Here is a 20,648-nt window from a genome sequence, read left to right as displayed (position 1 = left end):
TAGAAATTATTATCAACAACTATATGCCAATAAACTGAGCAATCTGGATGAAATGGATGCCTTCCTGGAAACCTGTAAGCTGCCACAACTGAAACAGGAAGAAAGTGACAACCTGAATAGGCCAATACCCAGTAATGAGATTGAAGCAGTGATCAAAAACCTCCCAAAAAACAAGAGTCCAGGGCCTGATGGATTCCCTGGGGAATTCTACCCAACATTCAGAGAAGAAATCATACCTATTCTACTGAAGCTGTTTCAAAAAATAGAAACAGAAGGAAAGCTTCCAAACTGATTCTATGAGGCCAGCATTACCTTAATCCCCATACCAGGCAAAGACCCCATCCAAAAGGAGAATTTCAGACCGGGATCCCTGATGAATATGGATTCCAAAATCCTTAACGAAATCCTAGCTAATAGGATCCAACAATACATTAAAAGGATCATCCTCCACAACCTAGTGGGATTTATCCCCGAGATGCAAGGGTGGTTCAACATTCACAAATCAATCAGTGTGATAGGACACATTAATAAGAGGAGGGTGAAGAACCATATGGTCCTCTCAATTGATGCAGAAAAAGCATTTGACAAAATACAACATCCTTTCCTGATTAAAACTCTCCAGAGTATAGGGATAGAGGGAACATTCCTCAAGCTCATAAAATCCATCTATGAAAAACCCACAGCGAATATCATCCTCAATGGGGAAAACCGAGAGCCTTTACCTTAAGATCAGGAACACGTCAAGGATGCCCACTCTCGCCACTATTGTTCAACATAGTACTAGAAGTCCTAGCAACAGCAATCAGACAACAAAAAGAAATAAAAGGTATTCAATTTGGCAAAGAAGAAGTCAAACTCTTTTTGCAGATGACATGGTAACTTTATATGGAAAACCCAAAAGACTCCACCCCCAAATTACAAAGCTGTGATCGCCAAGACAGCATGGTACTGGCACAAAAACAGACATATAGACCAATGGAACAGAATAGAGAACCCCATATGGGCTCTCAACTCTATGGTCAAATAATTTTGATAAAGCAGGAAAAAATATGCAATGAAAAAAGACAGTCTCTTCAATAAATGGTGCTGGGAAAATTGGACAGCCACATGCAGAAGAATGAAACTCGACCATTCTCTAACACCATACACAAAGATAAACTCAAAGTGGATGAGAGACCTCAATGTGAGACAGGAATCCATCAAAATCCTAGAAGAGAACATAGGCAGTAACCTCTTTGACATCGGCCACAACGACTTCTTTCAAGATACATCTCCGAAAGCTAGTGAAACAAAAGCAAAAATGAACTTTTGGGACTTCATCAAGATAAAAAGTTTCTGCACAGCAAAGGAAACAGTCAACAAAACAAACAGGCAACCCACAGAATGGGAGAAGATATTTGCAAATGACACTACAGATAAAGGGCTGGTATCCAAGATATATAAAGAATTTCTCAAACTCAACATACAAAAAACAAATAAGTCAAAAAATCGGCAGGAGACATGAAGAGACCCTTCTCTGAAGAAGACGTACAAATGGCTAACAGACACATGAAAAAATGTTCATCATCATTAGCCATCAGGGAAATTCAAATCAAAACCACATTGAGTTACCACTTTACAGCAGTTAGAATGGCCAAAATGGACAGGGAAAGAAACAACAAATGTTGAAGAGGTTGTGGAGAAAGGGGAACCCTCTTACACTGTTGGTGGGAATGCAAGTTGGTACAGCCACTTTGGAAAACAGTGTGGAGGTTCCTCAAAAAATTAAAAATAGAGCTACCCTATGACCCAGCAATTGCACTCCTGGGTATTTACCCCAAAGACACAGATATAATGAAAAGAAGGGCCATATGCACCCCAATGTTCATAGCGGCAATGTCCGCAATAGCCAAACTGGAAAGAGCCTAGATGCCCTTCAATAGATGAATGGATAAAGAAGATGTGGTCCATATATACAATGGAATATTACTCAGCCATCAGAAAGGATGAATACCCAACTTTTACATCAACATGGGTGGGACTGGAGGAGATTATCCTAAGTGAAATAAGTCAAGCAGAGAAAGTCAATTATCATATGGTTTCACTTATTTGTGGAACATAAGGAATAGCATGGAGGACATTAGGAGAAGGAAGGGAAAAATGAAGGGGGGGAAATCGTAGGGAGAGATGAACCATGAGAGACTGTGAACTCTGAGAAACAAACAGGGTTTTAGAGGGGAGCGGGGAGGGGGGATGGGTTAGCCCGGTGATGGATATTAAGGAGGACACATACTGCATGGAGCACTGGGTGTTATATGAAAACAATGGATTTTGGATCACCACATCAAAAACTTAACGAGGTATTATATGGTGACTAACATAACATAATAAAGTTAAAAATAAAAAGAGTCAGATGCTTAACCGACTGAGCCACCCAGGTGCCCCTAGATGTATATTTAAAGTTTTATGAAACTGCCAAGCTATTTTCCAAAATGGTTATACCATTTTATAGCCCCACTAGCAGTGGGAGTTCCCATTGCTCCACACCCTCATCAACACTTTGTACGTTATGGTCAGTCTTTTTAACCATTCTATTTGGTGTGTAACATCTCATTGTGGTTGTAATTTTCATTTTCCTAATGACCAATGATGTCGAGCATATTTTCATATGTTAATTTTCCATCTGTATCTCTTCTTTGATGAAGTATCTTCAAGTCTTTTGCCGATTTCTTTATTGCATTGTTTTCTTACTACTGAATTTGGAAAAGTTCTTCATATACATTGGATAGAACTATCAGATAAATGCTATTTCGTAATTATTCCCAGTGACTTGTCTTCATTTTCTCACAGTGTTTTTCAAAGAGCAGAAGTTGTATGATTTGGTGAAGCCTAATTTACCAATTTTTTTTCTGTATTGGGTTGTGCTTTTTGTGTAATATCTAAGAAATCTTTGCCTAACTCAAGATCACAAAGATTTGCTACATTTTTTTCTAGGAGTTTTATAGATTTTAAGGTTTATGTTTAGACCTGTGACACATCTTTAATTAATTCTTGCATTTGGAATATAGGTTAAAGTTGGTTTTCTTACATGTGGTATCCAGTTGTTCCATTATATGTTGAAAAGACTATCCCTTTACCAACTGCCTTTTGTACCTTTGCCAAAAATCAGCTGTCCATATATATGTGCATCTGTTTCTCCACTTTTATTTTCTTCCATTCATCTTCTTTCTTATGTTGATGCCAATACCACATTCTCCTAATAGCTGTAGCTTTTTGTAATATGTCTTGAAATCAGGAACCAACTCTCTTCTTACTTTTCAAAGTTATTTTGGCTAGTCTAGGTTCTTTACTTTTCCATATAAATTTTAGAATCAGCTTGACAGTTTCTACAAAAATACCTACTAGAATTTTTTGATGGGCATTGCACTGATTCTATAGATCAATTTGGGGAGGATTTTAACAATAATAGGTCTTTTTACACACAAACTCAGTATGTCTTTCATTTATTTAGGTCTTTAATTTCTTAGGAATGATTTTTTGTTTTAAGTAAACATTTTATTTTAGAATGATGGTAGATTTAACAAAATGCTGCAGAGATAGTACGTAGAATATTTCTCACTCAGTTTCCCCCAGTGTTAACATCTTAATATTTTTAGGAATCTTTTGTAGTGTTCAGTGTCAGGTCTTAAACAATTTTGTTAAATTTACCCTTATTTCGTATATTTTATATCTGTTCATTGCTTATATATGGAAGTACAGTTACTTTTTGTATATTGATCTTATATCCTGGGAGCTTCCTAAACTTATATTAGTTCTTGTTAGCTTTATTATAGATACTGTAGCATTTTCCAGACAGAGGCTTATGTTGCATATGAATAAAGAAAGTTTTATTCTTCCTTTCCCATATGGATGTCTTAATGTTGGATAGAAGTGGTAATAGCAGAAATCCTTGGCTTTATTCCTCACCTCAGGAATATTCCTTCTTTGTCCATTACTGGTGATGTTTGCTGTAGATTTCTTGTGATTCTTCTTTATCAGGTTGCCTACAATTTCTAGTTTGCAGACAGTTTTTATCAGGAATGGATGATAGATTTTGTAAATATATTTTTCTTCATTTACTGACATGATCATACGGTTTTCCCTTTTTAGTTTATTAATATTATGAATTACACTGACTTTTAAAATAATAAACCAACTTTGCATTCTTGGAACCAAACCCCACCTATTTGTGATACATTATCATTTTATATACTATTGGACTCATTTTTCTAAAATTTTGTTCAAAACTTTAATATATAATATATGATGGATATTGTAGTATAGTTTTCTTTCCTTATAATAGCTTCATCTGGTTTTGGTTTCAGAGTAATGCTAGCCTCTTAGAAATATTTTCGTCTTCCGCAATTTTCTGGAAGAGTTTGTGTAGGATTTGTATTATTTCTTTTTTAAATGTTTGAGAGAAATCCCCAGTAAGCAAACATCCTAGAGTTTTCTTCGTGGGAGGGTTTTTAACTACAAATAAAATGTCTTTAATAGATACAGGATTGTATAGGTTACCCAGTTTTTCTTGAGTGAACCTTAGTAGTTTTAGTTTGTATCTTTCAGAAAACTTGTCCCTTTTACCTGAGTTGTCAAATTTGTTGACATGAAGTTATTTATAATACTCTCTTATGATCCTTTTATTTTTATTTATTTTAAGATTTTATTTATTTGAGAGAGAGTGCGCACAAGCAGGCAAAAGGACAGGCAGAGGGAGAAGCAGGCTCCCTGGAGAGCCCGACGTGGGGCTTATCTCAGGACTCTGAGATAATGACCTGAGGGGAAGACAGACACTTAACTGACTGAGCCACTCAGGCGCCCCACTTATGATCCTTTTAATATCAGTAGAATCTCTGGTGATGTCACCTTTCTTAAACCTGCTGTCAGCAATTTGTGTCTTCTTTCTCATACCGCACCCCCTGCCCCAGCATTTTTTGTTTTGGTGAGGGAAGCATTCTGATAATCAGGAAAATAATAAATTTCTTTAATATTTTCAAATAACCAACTTTTTGATTTTGTTGATTTTCCTCTGCTACTGAGTTCTTGTTTCTATTTCATTGATTTTTGCTGGTTTTTTTTAAAGATTTTGAGAGAGAGAGAGAGCAGGAACAGGGGGAGGGGCAGAGGGAGATGGAGAAGCAGACTCCCGCTGAGCAGGGAGCCCTATATGGGACTTGATCCAGGGACCCTGGGATCATGACCCAAGCTGAAGGCAGACGCTTAACTGACTGAGCCACCCAGGCACCCATTTATTTTTTTCTTAGATTCCATTTCCTTTTCTGTTTCTAGTTTAATAAGGTTAAATCCGAGACCATTGATTTCAGATCTTTCTAATATAAGTGTTGAGTGCTATAAATTTCTAAGTATTTTTGAGGCATTCTGTAAATTTTGACACATTCTATTCATTTTCACTTAACTGAAAATATTTTTTAATTTACCTTTGATTTTGTCTTTTACCTATAAGTTATTATTTAGTTTCCAGATACTGAGTGTTTTCCAAATATCTTGTTATTGATTTCTTTTTTTTTTTTTAAGAGTGTATTTATTTTTGGCAGAGAAACAGCGAGAGAGGGAACACAAGCAGGGGGAGTGGGAGAGGGAGAAGCAGGCCTCCTGCTGAGCAAGGAGCCCGATGTGGGGCTCGATCCCAGGACCCCGGGACCATTGCCCGAGCCTAAGGCAGACAACGACTGAGCCACCCATGCACCCCTCTGTTATTGATTTCTAATTTAATTTCATTGTGGTCAGAGAACATAGTATGATTTGAGTCCTTTGAAATTTAATCTTGGTAAATTTCCATGTCCACTTGAAAAAAATGTGGATTCTGTTTCTGTTGGGTGGAGTGTTCTGAAAGTATGAATTACGTCAGATTGGTTGATGGTGTTCATGTCTTCTTTATCCTTTCAGTTTTATGAGAGTAGCATTTTGAAATCTCTGACTATAACTGTGGGCTTATCTTTTAATCTTTGTATTTCAGAATTCAGTAATCTCAGTAGTTCTTTGTATTACTTTATATATTTTGAAGCTCTGCTGTTAAAACCTTTATGATTTGTTATGTTCTCTTGATTGACTAATTTATCATTATGGAATTCCTCTTTATTTCTGGCAGTATGTTGTGCTCTCAGATCTATGTTGTCCAATGCTAATATAGCTACTCCAGCTTTCTTTAGAGAAGTGCTTGAAATATGTATCTTTTTCCATCCTTGTACCCTTACGCTATTTGTTTCCTTTTATTTTCAAGTGGGTTTCTTAAAGGCAGCAGGCGGTTGGGTCTTGCTTTTTTTTAAATTAATTTTTTAAGGTTTTTTTTAAAAATTAACATATAATGTATTATTTGTTTCAGGGGTACAGTTCTGTGATTCATCAGCCTTATGCAATTCACAGCGCTCACCATAGCACATACCCTCCCCAGTGTCCATCACCCAGCTACCCCATCCCTACCACTCCCTTCCACTCCAGCAACCCTCAGTTTGTTTCCTGAGATTAAGAATGTCTTATGGTTTGTCACCCTCTCTGGTTTTGTCTTGTTTCATTTTTCCCTCCCTTCTCCTATGATCCTCTGTCTTGTTTCTCAAATTCCACATATTAGTGAAGTCATATGATAATTGTCTTTCTCTGATTGACTTATTTTGCTTAGCATAATTGGGTCTTGCTTTTTCACTTATCTTGATAATCTTCCATTTTAACATAAAGGGGCGTTTATTAGATTGTTTACATTTAATATAATAATTAGTATGCTTGGATTAAATCTTTTATCTTGCTATTTGTTTTCTATTTCATCCCTCTCTTTGTTTCATTTTACTTATTTTGGATTGATTGATTGCTTTTTATGAGTCCATTTTATTTCTTTTGTTTGGTTAGTAGATACAACCACTATGTTATTTTATTGGTTGTCTTTCATTTTATACTATACATCTATAATTTGCCACAGTCTGCCTCCAAGTAATGTTGCACTATTTCATGTATGATTTAAGAACTTCACAGAAGCATACTTTTGTTTCCCCCTACTCTGTGGTAGTGTTGGACACTTTACTTCTTCATAGAAATCCGACAAGATCTTGTCATTTTTCCATTGAGCAGTTATCGTTTGAAGAGATTTAAATAAATTTTCTAGCAGATACCATTTTCATTTGCCTAAAGGATATTCTTTAACATTCCTAGTAATGCACCTCTGCTGATTATGAATTTTTTGGGCTTCTGCCTGTCTGACAGACTCTATCTCTCCCTAATTTTCGAATGATTTTTATAGTGGGTAAGAAATTGTTCGTTTTCAGGCGCCTGGGTGGCTCAGTTGGTTAAGCGACTGCCTTCGGCTCAGGTCATGATCCTGGAGTCCCTGGATCAAGTCCCGCATCGGGCTCCCTGCTCAGCGCAGGGAGTCTGCTTCTCCCTCTGACCCTCCCCCCCCTTATGTGCTCTCTCTCATTCTCTCTCTCTCAAATAAATAAATAAAATCTTTTAAAAAAAAATTGTTCGTTTTCCTCTGAGTACATTAAAGATGTAGCTCCATTTTTTTTATTTGCATTTTTTCTGATGGGAGTCTGCAATAATTTTTTTGTTTTTTTGGTGATGGGTTTTTTCCCCTCCCACTGCAATTTTGTTTATTGCTGGTTTTAAACAATTTGATTATTGTCTATATAATTTCCTTCATGTTTGCTGTGCTTCGGTTTTACTGAACTTCTTGGATCTGTATGTTTACTGTTTTTATCAAATTTGGAAATTTTTTGGCCATTATCTTTTTAAGTATTTTTCTTTTCATTCTTTTTGGGGGCTTGAGTTACACCTCTTTGGCTGCTTGAAGTTGTCAGAGTTTAGTGAGGTTCTTTTTCTTTTTTTTTCCACTCAAATTCATTTTGTCTCTCAGAGATCAGTGTTTTTTGTTGCCGGATACCTCATATTTTGGAGTGCCATTATTTTCAGATATTATGTTTGGTTTTTTAGTTATTTCATACAGAGAGTCAGTCTGGTCCCTGTTACTCCATCATATTGATCAGAAGTGAAAGTCTCTAAACTCTTAATTACAAATTAATAGACAAATGTATTCTTGTAAAACGTTGAAACACTGATGACAGTGTCCGTCTCTGATGAGTCACCTAGTCTAATCCCAGTCTTCCTCTTCCCGGAAGTTACACCTGCTTGTAGTATGTATCTCCTCAGAAATTTTTCCCCATTTATACAGATACATAAAATATACCCATAGAAACAATGTTATTTTTAAAAAATGTGAGTTTTTTTTTTTCCAGTTTATTTCTACTTAAATTGCCTGTTTCATCTCTGTCCTCCAGGCAGCTAAGAAAGAGCATGCAGCCATCATTCTTTGGAACACTACATCTTGGAAACAGGTGCAGAATTTAGTTTTTCACAGTTTGACTGTCACGCAGATGGCCTTCTCACCTAACGACAAGTTCTTACTAGCTGTTTCCAGAGATCGAACCTGGTCACTGTGGAAAAGGCAGGACACAATCTCACCTGAGTTAGGTAAAACAGCTTCTAATTGGAAGGTTATTAGTGAAATACTTATGTCCATTTTATATACCTTGTGGAGCTACTAGGTGAAGAGGACTAGAAGTGATAACAGGGTGAAGGCCAGAGTCTCACTATTGTGAAGTCTTTCAAAGTTGTATTCTGAGGAAGACTCAACTTTCCTTGTAAGATTTAAATGCAGTGATCTTTGAGTTAACTTCCTTGTGATTATATAGTCAGGATGGCATCTCAGTTAAAAGAAACATAAAAATCTAAAAAATATAGATTTTGTGGATTGTTACACAATGCCAACATAAAACTTGAATAGGTGCCATATTCTGAGCTAGGGTTTTATGGGACAGGAATAATGAAGATACAATTAAATTATGAAACTTATTAGGACCATTATCTTTACCGTTTTCTTGCTTAACCCCTGTCACTTTGATAATTAGGAAGGACAGTTTAGGCATCCATCTGTGAATACCGTGACCTCAGGGCGCAGGATATTAACACCCACCTGCATTCTCCTCTGAGCCTGGCATAGATTAAAAACAAAAGAGGGGTGGAACCTTTGTGTTGTTGGAGCATGGCCTGTTTCTATTCCCCCCATTTCTTTGGGTAAAATCTAGAGCGTGTTTAAAATATCTTCATGTTGTTTAATTCTGTTATAATCATTCCACTGGTATAACTTGCATGCAGTTTGATCTTGTGGTATTCCTAATCTCTTAGTTTTCTTGCATTTTAGAGACTGACACATATTAAATAGTACATGTTAGAACAGACTGATTTCTTTTGCAACTACTGATTTCCTAACATGCAACCTTCACTTTTTAAAAAGTTACTGGGATACTAATGATACCTCCATAATCTATTGTATCTTTATGGATTATAGATTAATAGATACATTCCTCTTCCCTCTTCATAAGTAATTTTATTTTTTTAGCTGTAGTCCATATGAGGGCTAGAAGTTACCTTACACTTAAATCTTACAAGGGAAAATGGTTTTTTAAGGTTTTCATTCATTTGGGGGTTTTTTCATTATTTAAGAGTACATTAATCTTTTTTCCATGTGTGTAAATCTGGCTACTTCCTGAGTAAAGTTAAATTGCTCAGGCTTCTTTCATGGGCATAAAGTTGAATTTTTAGTTAAGTGCCTGGAAGATGTTTGTCACCAGTCACTGAGGAGTGACTAGTAACATAAAAGCATTCCCTACTGGAAAAGTACCTGTATGTCCATAGCCTTCTGGTGAGGGCCAGCAACCTAGTCTGTTGCAAAAGTCCACATGTATAAATTGATTGCTAAAGGGTGTGATGTATATGGCACATAAGCATAGATTTCTACCAGATAAAAACAGCTCTGTCTGCCTTGTGAGTAGTGTATATGGTGTTTCTTTCAGACCCAGTTTTCAGCCTCTTCGCCTTCACCAACAAGGTAACTGCTGTGCACAGTAGAATTATTTGGTCTTGTGATTGGAGTCCCGATAGCAAATATTTCTTCACTGGGAGTCGGGACAAAAAGGTAATTTTTTTTTAACTTAGTATTATTTCAAATGTAAAATAATAATACAGGTATGTTTGGATAGAAAACACATAATCCTGACTTTCTGATACAATTAAAAAAATCAATCTATGTATTCTCTTCTGTGTTTTTTCATATGCATGCATAAAAAGGCTTTTCTTGTTAAATTCTATAAATACATTTCTCTGAAATATCAAATATGAAAAGAAAACCTTTCAGACACGGTATTTATCAGATGGCCCCAGTGGGAAAGAAAGTAGTGAATGAAATGGTTGAAGACTAACCAACTAGGAGAGCAGGACGGGGTGGAGGGGGTGTAAGGAGGAAAACAGTTGGCTTCTTTTCTTTTTCATACTTTTATGAATTAAAATTTTTCTCTACAATAGATGATTATTGCCTAGTCATTCAGTGGAGGAGGCAGTGTGTGTGTGTGTGTGTCCCTAGCTTTGAAAAAATCATAACAAGTTAGCTAGGAATGGGTTCTTGACCACGGCCCTCACCCTGGCCTCCAGTCTCTCCTGTCCTCACACGCTTTAAAATGCCCTTTCCTTTTTCTGCAGTGCCTGCAGACCAGAGGTGGTGAGGCAGTTGAGCATTTGCTTTCCTCTCCCTGCCCTCTCCAGTTGTCATGGCACAAATTCCCTAAGCAGAGGACTAATGTGGACATGTCGCTCAGTGAAACGCTGAAATGTCAGCCTCTAAACCCGTTTCTCTGAGACCTTCACTTGCGTCCATTTGCTGGGTCATTTCTTCCCCGGTGCTTCTGGCTTTGCTGTGCTGGCCGCCGAGGAAGCAGGACCGCTCTGCCCTCCGCTGTTGCGCAGTCGCACGTGCCCCAGCTGTGGCTCCTGGGGCTGTGTCAGGCCTGAAACGGACAGAGCGCCACCCACCACACATTGTCAGAAGTGGTCAGAGCCTCCTACTTGGAATCTTGCTTTGATCTGGATTTTGCAGGTGTTGTCCACTGCACTTCCCTCTCTCTTTGTGGCCAGTCACACCCCCTGGAGGCGTGAGCTTCTGTTAGGGATTTTTGTGTCCCCTTAGTGCCCACGGTTCTTGGTCATGCCACTTCGAAGAATGAAGAGGTAGAGCAGACAGAGTGGTGGTCAGCGAAGCAAAGTTTATTGAGCAAGAGTAGAAAGCTCCCAGAGAGGGAGGGGAACCCGAGTTGGTTGCCCTTGGAGTTTCTAAGTTTAGGGGTTTTTATGAGTTCTGCTTTTGTGGAACTTTTTTAAGCGGTCAGGGTGTGCTGAGTCGTGCCAATCAGGGCTTTGATCATGTATCTGTCTACCTATTAGGTTAATGTCCACATGCTGATGGTCCTTTTTTTGCTGACATCTGGGGGCTTAGGTCTTAACTGCCCCTTGCTCGTGACATTGACAAATGCTTTTGTGGTTAATTGTCTTATTTTAGGATGTTTTGTAGAAGTCATTTCTGCAAAGACTGCAAAACCAGAATGTCAGTGCTATTTTATTTTAGCTGTCCTGACTCCATATTTTCTTGTTGGGGACCCTGGCCCTGACTGCCTAACTGTCCAACTAACTCCTAACACTTCCAGGGAAGCGTCATTTCTTACGCAGGGTATCATCAAGGTTAAGTGCTCCTGACTGCTCAGTTGTTTCCCTGAGCAGTTGGTATAGAGGAAGAGCCAGGGATTGATTGGTCCCCATGCATTCTGTGGTAACTTCTTGGAGATGTGTATGAGCCTCTTGTGATGATGTGACTGATAGACTCTCCCTGGATTAGAACTGGTTTCCTGAGCGTGCTAGACAATCCCTGGTCTCTGGGCAGGGACAGTTTGTGTTTGGACCAGCACACTTAGGTAACTGAGGTCTCACAGACTTGTGTCTGCTACACCATGGCTTCTCTGATGCCTGAAATACTCTGAAATCCTGGAACATCATCTGCAAACATAAGTGAGGTGTTTTTTAAATGCTAGAGTGAATAGTTTGCATTATCTGCGCCATCGATACTCGGATGCATTGCTGGAAGCCCTGCGGAGAGAAAGCTTTACAGAGTCTGATCCATCTCTGTCAGGTGGTTGCGTGGGGCGAGTGTGACTCCAGTGATGACTCCATGGAACACAGCATTGGGCCCTGCTCCTCGGTCCTGGACGTGGGCGGAGCAGTGACAGCCGTTGGCGTCTGCCCGCTGCTCAGCCTTTCCCAACGGTCAGTGTCCGAGTGGGGCTTTGTTTTACATTTTTGTGAACACCTGATTTCTTAATATGTAGCCCTCTCATATTTTCACTTGTGGTTGATCTTAGCTTCTGAGTTGCTATTTTTTTCATAATGCTTAGTTTCTTATAAGAATTGTTAAATTGATAGAACTTGAGGATATGCAGAGTGGGAAAATGGGGATGGGGAGTGTGGCTCAAAGGTTCTTGTTTCACCAAATTTGGAACTGTGGTGCTTTCTCGGTAACAAATGTCTGCAGTAGAATGAGGGCCCCTGCAGCCAGGGAAACACTGGCTTGTGCACTTTGCCAGCAAAGGACAGAGGAAAAAGTGTGCACCCTTGATGGAGAGGCAGCTCCATGAGAGCGGGGTGGGAGCAGTGCACTCTCTCCTGGGCTGGCACTTTGAACCAGAGCCTTCTGTAAGCCACAGACAGTTGGGAACATGGTAGAACTTGGGAACATGGTAGAACTCGGTTAGAGTGAAGACAGATAACAGAAATTCATGCTAATTAATCACTGTCTTCCCCTCCTCCCTTAAAAACAGATACATTGTTGCAGTAGGATTAGAGTGTGGAAAGGTTTGTTTATACACCTGGAAAAAGACTGATCAAGTTCCAGAAATAAATGACTGGACCCACTGTGTAGAAACAAGTCAAAGGTATTTTCTTACTATTTTTACTTCTATCAGATTAGATTTTGTTATAATTATACAAATTATAATTGTATTTGTTATAAAGCATCAAGTCTTAATTAATTTTTAAAAAATAAATTGATCTTTTGTAGATCTTGTTTTAAAGATTTATTTATTTGAGAGAGAGCATGCACGAGCAGGGGGAGGGGGCAGAGGGAAAGGGAGTGGACTCTCCGCTGAGCAGGGGAGCTGGACACGGCTGGATTCCAGGACTCTGAGATTTTTGACCTGAGCCGAAATCAAGAGTTGGCCACTTAACCGACTGAGCCACCCAGGCTCCCAAAGCATTGAGGTTTTTTTGTTGTTGTTTTGTTTTTTAAAGATTTTATTTATTTATTTGACAGAGAGAGACACAGCGAGAGAGGGAACACAAGCAGGGGGAGTGGGAGAGGGAGAAGCAGGCTTGCCGCAGAGCAGGGAGCCCGATATGGGGCTCAATCCCAGGACCCTGGGATCATGACCTGAGCCGAAGGCAGACACTTAACGACTGAGCCACCCAGGCGCCCCAAGCATCAAGGTTTTAGTGGCAGTTTTTTTCCAGTTTTATTGAGAAGTAAGCCATATAGGTGACTGTAAGTTTACGGCGTATAGCAGGATTTACGTACGTTATGAAATGTTACCGCAGTATGTTCAGTTTACATCCATTTAGTCATATAGATACAATAAAAAGAAGGGAAAGAAAAAGAGAAAGAGGAAAAAAGTCTCTCTTTGTAATGAGAACTCTTAGGATCTACTCTCTTAACAACTTCCCTGTATATCATCCAGCAGTGTCAGCTGTCGTTATCATGTCTAGGTTACGTGTCTAGTGCTTGTTTTATATCTGGGAGTTTGTACCTTTTGACCACCTTCCTCTGACTCCCTCTCACCCTGCCTTCTGCACCTAGTAACCATAAATCTGATCTGTTTTCCTATGGGTTTTTGTTTTTAATTTTTAAAGATTCTCTGTGTGAGATCATGTAGTATTTGTCTTTAGTGGCAAATTTATGTCACATTTACACGGAGAGGGACACAAATCTCTATTCGTGGTGCTTACCACTAAGTGGTACTATGGTAGTCTCTTGAGATTGATGTTTGTTACTATATTGCACTTGATTTTTAAAAGTTTGCTTAAACAGATTGCTTGTTTGCATAATATCTTTATAGACAATACATTTGAGATGAAAGTGATGTTCATAGTGATGTCATCTAGAAAGTGACTACAGTAGATTTGTAATAAAATTGGATTAAAAATATTGGTGATTTTTTGAAACGTTATAGATTGTGTTTTGGTAGCCTCATCTTGTGTTTGAACACTTCAGCTCCGATCCCATGGCGGAGCAAACTGTCAGGTGCCCCTCAAAGTCACATGCCTACTTTCACGCACAGTAAGTGCTCCCTGAGCCTCATGCCTCAGGCCTGGGCTCTTGCCTCCAGAGCTGGCTTAGAGCACCTGTAATTTACAACCCTCTCCCCACCCCCACCTGCTTAGATAGCAAGATCTTTTTTTAATCTAATTTTTAACCCAAACTATTCCTTAAAAATGTCCAAATTATCAAAAAATCACTAACTTCATTCTGTTACTTTTTTTTTTGATTCTTCAACCTTCATATATCTGAACTGTTCAAAATAGAATGTCAAATACAATTCCAAATGACAGTATCATGATGAAAGTGATGAGCTTGGTGGAGAGAGACCTGTGAGCACATGTGTTTTACAAGATATTTCATCCAGGGGAGTTTGTCTCCTTATTGGCAAAGTATGTTAGTGCTTACAATAATTGTATTGGTTAAAATTAACCTTTTTCCTGCTGCCCTTTTGGCTTCTCTCCCACCTCTGATGGTGGGTTTAGCAATTGAAATAGTTCATGCTGTTGCTTTCTGAAGAGGGAAGTATTCCAGTGAAAATTCCATATTCCAGGTGTTCGAAATGTTCTCTTCCTGGGCTCCCCTCCCTTCTTTTCACCTTCCTTTAACCTTCCCCTGCCCATGATGCTCACTCTCCTCCTCAGATCCTGAATGTGGGATACTGGCAGGAAGCCCCTTAGAAAGCATGAGAAGGGGACAAGTACAGAATTTGTATTTTTTATGTTAAGATTTTTTTTTTAGTCATTGTGATGGTGTTAGATTTGTAAGAACTAATTCCTGACTTAACCACATTGTATTATTTAGATTATTTGGAGTTACCAAATTTCAGGTACCTTTCAAATGAAAGTTTTTGCTAATAATGAGATACAAAGGTAATACAAGCAAACACTGCCTTTTAGGTTGGCTCCCCTAAACTCCCTGTCTTCTAAACGTGATTAACATGCTAGATTTAAAGGGAGTATTACCCCCCAAAAAGAAATCCACCATCTTAAAGCTTATATAGCAAAATAAGTACTGTTCCTCAAAGTGGCTCCCCTGGGAAGCAATATACAATTGGTCTTGAACAATGTGGGGTTAGGGGTATTTACCTTTTGACTCTACAAAAGCTTAATTACTAATAGTCTACTGTTGACTGGTTGGAAGCCTTAGTGATAACATAAGCAGTGGATTAACCCATAGTTCGTATATGTATTTGGTACCATAGTCTTAGAATAAAGTAAGCTAGAGAAAAGAAAATAACAAATCATGAGAGAAATTACATTTATGGTACTATAGTGTATGTATTGAAAAAAATCCATGTGTAAGTGGACCCATGCAGTTCCAACCCATATTGGGTCAGCTGTACTGTATATACTTCTTTCAGTAATGTCGCTACTTCAAACCATTCCTCTCATGAAATGAGAGATCTTTAATATTATCAATAACAAACGAGATTCTAGTCATGTTGGTGTCATTTAAGATATTTTTGGAACTTCTCTTTAGGAATCGTGTTCAGAACCGGCTTACTGGTGATGCAAGAAAGCCAATTAAATACCTTGACCTTTTTTAATTGTACTCACTTCATCACTTTTTTTTAAGTTCGGCATTGATTTCATTTGTTAAGCTCATCTCCTGATGACTCTTGACTGCCTTCAGTAGTCAAACTCACGAAAGATGCACCATCAGTTGAGATACTGTTCCAGTCATAGCCTGCACAGTATGGAAGCATTGCCTTGAGAAGAATTTCAGGAAACACTAATGTACAATAGCATTGTTGAAGTGTGTGTAACCTCCGAACTGACCACCTGCAAGGGCTCACAGTTGTGTGGTTGCATAGTTCTGCTATGCTGATTTTTAAAATGTGTTTCATTACCTCAAGGTTATATTTCATTCCTCCCTTTCATCCTAAGAATCTGAAAGTATAATTTCACATTATACTGTGCTCTGATGCTGTTTTCAGGGTTTACTGCCTTAAAACCTACTTAAGTTTTTAACCTTATTCCTCTTCGGTTTGGAGGTCTAATTTGCAGGTTAAATTTTTAGAGGGTATTATACTTTCATAGGGATTTATTAATTATGTTTGGTAGCATTCTAGGTCTGTCATGGGGTTGAAGGGGCATTAATAAGAGCATCTTGCCCAAGGTCATGCAGCAATCTTGGAAACCAAGATTGTTTCCATTAGGCAGTTTATTAAATCTTTCATTATCTTTCCTTACCGAACAGTAGAAACTTAAGAGTCTCTCTGTGTCACAGGGATGTCAAAAGAATAAAATAATTTTGAATATGTTGCAAGTTAGAATTCTTTTTTTTTTTTTTAAAGATTTTATTTATTTGAGAGAGAGAGAATGAGAGAGAGCAAGCACATGAGAGGGGGGAGGGTCAGAGGGAGAAGCAGACTCCCTGCCGAGCAGGGAGCCCGATGCTGGACTCGATCCCGGGACTCCAGGATCATGACCTGAGCCGAAGGCAGTCGCTTAACCAACTGAGCCACCCAGGCGCCCGCAAGTTAGAATTCTTTAAAAAGATACACATTTAGTAATGTCATCTGATTTTAATAGCCATTTCATGAATTCCACTGATCATTAAAACAAAATTCGACAGGAACTCATTGTCTTTTTCTTGCTCTTTCTGGTGGTGTCCTTTGTCAGTGAGTAAGATATTTAGTCTGACAGTTTTAAGTAGAGTAAGATGTTTCCAAGTTTAGAATAAAATTGCCAAAGTATTAGTGATGGTATTTTAAAAACCTGTACTTTTTACAATTTTATTTTTATGAGTATGGTTGATAATACAGTAGTACATTGGTTTCAGATGTACAGCTTAGTGATTTGACGAGTTTACCCGTTATGCTACGTGCCCCCAAGTGTAGCTGCCATCTCTCCCTGGTGTGTCACTGTCACAGTGTCATTGGCTGTGTTCCTCATGCTGTGCCTTTCATTCCCATGACTTACCCGTTCCACTTCTGGAAGCCTGAATCTCCCTCTCATCCGCTCTGCCCAACCCTTCACCCTACTCCGCTCCAGCAGCCTTCAGTTTGTTCTCTGTACTTGTAGGTCTGATACTGTTTTCTGTAAAACCTATACAGTTTGATTTTCAGGTTTTGACTTCCATTCATGTTAACATTAATAGCAGGGGCAGGGTAATTAAATTAATACATAGGTAAAATATTTTGTAGTCCTAGTATACATTCCTTTCATGATTTCTCTATCTTTGTTTTAGCCAAAGTCATACACTGGCTATCAAAAAATTATGCTGGAAGAATTGTAATGGAAAAACTGAACAGAATGAAGCAGAAGGCGCCGAATGGTTACACTTCGCAAGTTGTGGTGAAGATCACACTGTGAAGATATACAAAGTTAACAGATGTGCATTGTGATGGGCTTAATAACTGTGGGCGTGTTGTCCTTGGTGTCTTAAGATATTTATCCTGTAAATAGATGACTTTCTTTACCTTGTAATTTCATCGAGTTTCATTAGAACTTCCTGGGTCACAGACCCTTTGAAATCTGATGAAAGCTGCAGACTCTTTCCTCACAGATGTACATATGCACACACCCTCAGAACCTGGCCCACAGTTTCAGGGATTCAGACCTGCATCCATGTGCCCCAGATTAAGAACCTCTTTGAGAAAAAAAAACAAAAACAAAAAACCTCTCTTTGTTTTGTTTTTTTTTTAAAGATTTTATTTGTCAGAGAGAGCATAAGCAGGGGGAGCCGCAGGCAGAGGGAGAAGCAGGCTCCCCGCTGAGCAAGGAGCCCTATATGTGGGGCTCGATCCCAGGATCCCGGGATCATGACCTGAGCCGAAGGCAGACGCTTAACTGACTGAGCCACCCTGGTGTCCTGAACCTTTGTTTATTCTTTCTTTTTGAATGAGTTTACCTAATTTTGTGTTATTTTGGGCCTTTTCTTTTCATATGCCCTTCTTTGGAACATTTCATTATTTATTACCCTCTTCAAAGAGAGGACATAGAAAATAAAAAGAGAGAAAACCCAGATTACTCAATTTTGATTTTAACAGTTTTGTAAATAAACAGACTACACTGTGTGTGGTCTTGCCCTTTCTTCCAGTACACACCAACCATTCTAGGAATTTGGCAGGCAGTTGTGAATTTGAACTGCAGTTAGTTCTTTCTTGTATTCTTTAAAAGTACATAGATTCTTCTTTTACAATTTGACTGAAAGCAGACTATCCTGACATTTACCCTGATGGATGTAGGGGCTGAAAAGGAGAGTTGTGTCTGAATCATGAGTTGATGTGAAGTCACATACATGAGTCATGAGAGAAAGGATGCCCCTGAGGGTGTGTAGTGGGAGCAAAGGAAAGAAGATGCTAGAAGCAGAATATTGTCTGTGCCAGAAGTTTGGGACGTGGGCCACGAGAGTCGGGAGCTTTGGGAGTTGGGTGGAGGGAGGTTAAGCTCGGGGGAAAACTGGCATGAGAGTGGAAGCTTTCCCTGACCCAGAGTCATCTGAGAAATTGGCAATGGAATGAATACTGTGCGTAATAAATATGCTGAAAGGGGGGGAGGTGAGGATTTTCTTGGTTGGAGTTTGCCATGACCTAATGTGACATTTTGCTTCCAAAGGGGTTGTGATATTTTATCTAAATCGAGATTTCTAGACCAGCACTATCCAGTATTTCTAGAAATATAGAAATATAATTTGAGCTACATAAGTAATTTAAAATTTTCTGATAGCTACATAATAAAAACAAACAGATGAAATTTATTTTAGTGACGTCTTTTAACCCAGTATATCCAAAATAGTATTGTTTCACATACACAACATAAAAGATAGTTGAGGTATTACTTTTTTTGTATAAAGTCCTTGTACAATAAGAAATGTATTTTATACTTAGAGCCCATCTCAGTTTGGACTAGCCACATCTCAGGTGCTCAGTAGCCACATGTCACTCGTGGCCATCCGATTTGGACTGTGCAGTTATAGACTGTTGAGTCTGTATAAACTTGTCTTATGCTCTCAGGCACATGTGTGCACGCATACACTAAAGCAGTGAGAATCTGAGTACTCAACCTCAGAAACCAGGACGCCCTGAAGTACGGTCTCCTTGCTTTTCAGCTAAAGGATCTAAGTCTTCACCCCCATTGGCACACAGGGATTTGTTTGGATCCCATGCATGGGGGATTCCAGAGCAGATTCATTGAACTAACTTGGTGTTTTAGAAAATTTTCATGCACAGAACTCAACCCCCTGAGGTTCCCTGAAAATAGCCTAGTCTCAGAGAGACTGAATTCGTGGTTATTGTTTTTTCAGTTGGGTTTGTATCAGACAGTTTTCGTAAGTTGTTCTGAAGCATCTTCCTCGGTAACCACCTGAGTATTGAGTTCGGTAAGCATTCAGAGGACTTGCTGTACAGTGAGGCAGTCTGCATTGTAATTCATGCGCATACACTGTACTTTTACACGCCTCTTAATCTACTAAAGGAGTACCCTTTGAGCCATATCGTACTATGAACCACATTGTTCATCATATCTGGAGCAAAAAGGACCTCTTAGAACTTTGCTCCAGAGGAGTGGAGGAGTATTTGAGGCCCTGCCCTGCCCTGCCCCCTTCCCCGACCTCTCACTTCTCTGCCTGATTCACAGCATCAGAGCTCAGGTTGATGCCGAGTGCCAGCCTAAGCAGTTGCTGTCTTCTGACGTGTACGACCTTCCTAGACGCGGGGAGAGGTAATTGGATTGTTCAGAGTACGTTTTTACCTTGTACAGCACGGAGCCAGATCACTTCCCAGTAGCCTCAGGGGAAGCAGAGTTGGTTATGGATTCCAAAGGGGGACTGTGGAAATTGGAGGGAGACTGCAAATTCAGGAATAAAGTGTAAGGACAGACTCATTCTCTCTTTTAAATGAGAAGTTCTGGCCACCACAGAAAATCCTGGGTGGTTTAAGGAATGCCAGGCCTTCTGTGAACTACTTTTGTACAAACTCCTGTGTGTTTCTCAAGGCCCCTGGGGGTGTGGGGGGTTGGAACCTGGACTTGAGGAATCCGAAGCATGTTTGACCCCGGCTCACGCTGGCAGGAAGTGTGGGGAAGCGTTTCCCCTCGTCTCTACGTGGAGATAACACTAGTGCATCAGCCTGACTGCCATTCAGCTGTGTGTGAGGGAAGACGGCAAATGATCTTTCTGGCTTGTTCAAGGTAGAAGTTTTCTCTCAAAAGGAATTGAGGTAGGGGCGCCTGGGTGGCCCAGTCGGTTAAGTGTCCGACTTTTGATTTCCACTCAGGTCATGGTCTCAGGATTGTGAGATCAAGCCCCATGTTGGGCTCCACCCTGGGCGTGGAGCCTGCTTAAGATTCTTCCCGTCCCTCTGCCCCTCCTTGCTCTCTCTCTCTCGCTCTTTCTCTCAAAAAAAAAGGAAGAAATCAAGGTAAGCAGACCAGGACGGGCAGGGAGACTTCTCAACATGAACAGGGACCTAGGCTCCTTTTCTTTGTTG

General features: G+C 39.4%; 1 protein-coding gene across 5 annotated transcripts in view; it reads left to right on the top strand.

The window, feature by feature from the left end:
• ELP2 (elongator acetyltransferase complex subunit 2) overlaps positions 1 to 20,648 on the top strand; it is a 57,189-nt gene that overhangs the window by 30,205 nt on the left and 6,336 nt on the right. For 4 of the 5 annotated variants that reach the window (XM_064577743.1, XM_045886822.3, XM_064577744.1 and 1 more), the window contains 5 exons: positions 8,304 to 8,496; positions 9,879 to 10,000; positions 12,038 to 12,171; positions 12,723 to 12,836; positions 17,408 to 17,583. In XM_064577743.1, the coding sequence (XP_064433813.1) occupies positions 8,304 to 8,496; positions 9,879 to 10,000; positions 12,038 to 12,171; positions 12,723 to 12,836; positions 17,408 to 17,564 (720 nt within the window). In that variant the 3' untranslated portion in view covers positions 17,565 to 17,583. Of the gene's footprint in view, positions 1 to 8,303; positions 8,497 to 9,878; positions 10,001 to 12,037; positions 12,172 to 12,722; positions 12,837 to 17,407; positions 17,584 to 20,648 lie in introns of those variants that run through there. The other variant, XM_064577742.1, reaches the window with a different exon arrangement.

This window comes from Mirounga angustirostris, unplaced genomic scaffold (genome assembly GCF_029215605.1).
Source record: "Mirounga angustirostris isolate CCGP_5_RB_7025 unplaced genomic scaffold, mMirAng1.0.hap1 SCAF_14, whole genome shotgun sequence".
NCBI lineage: Eukaryota > Metazoa > Chordata > Mammalia > Carnivora > Phocidae > Mirounga > Mirounga angustirostris.
Note: the sequence above shows the minus strand (reverse complement) of the source record. Positions and strands in the feature narration are given on the sequence as shown.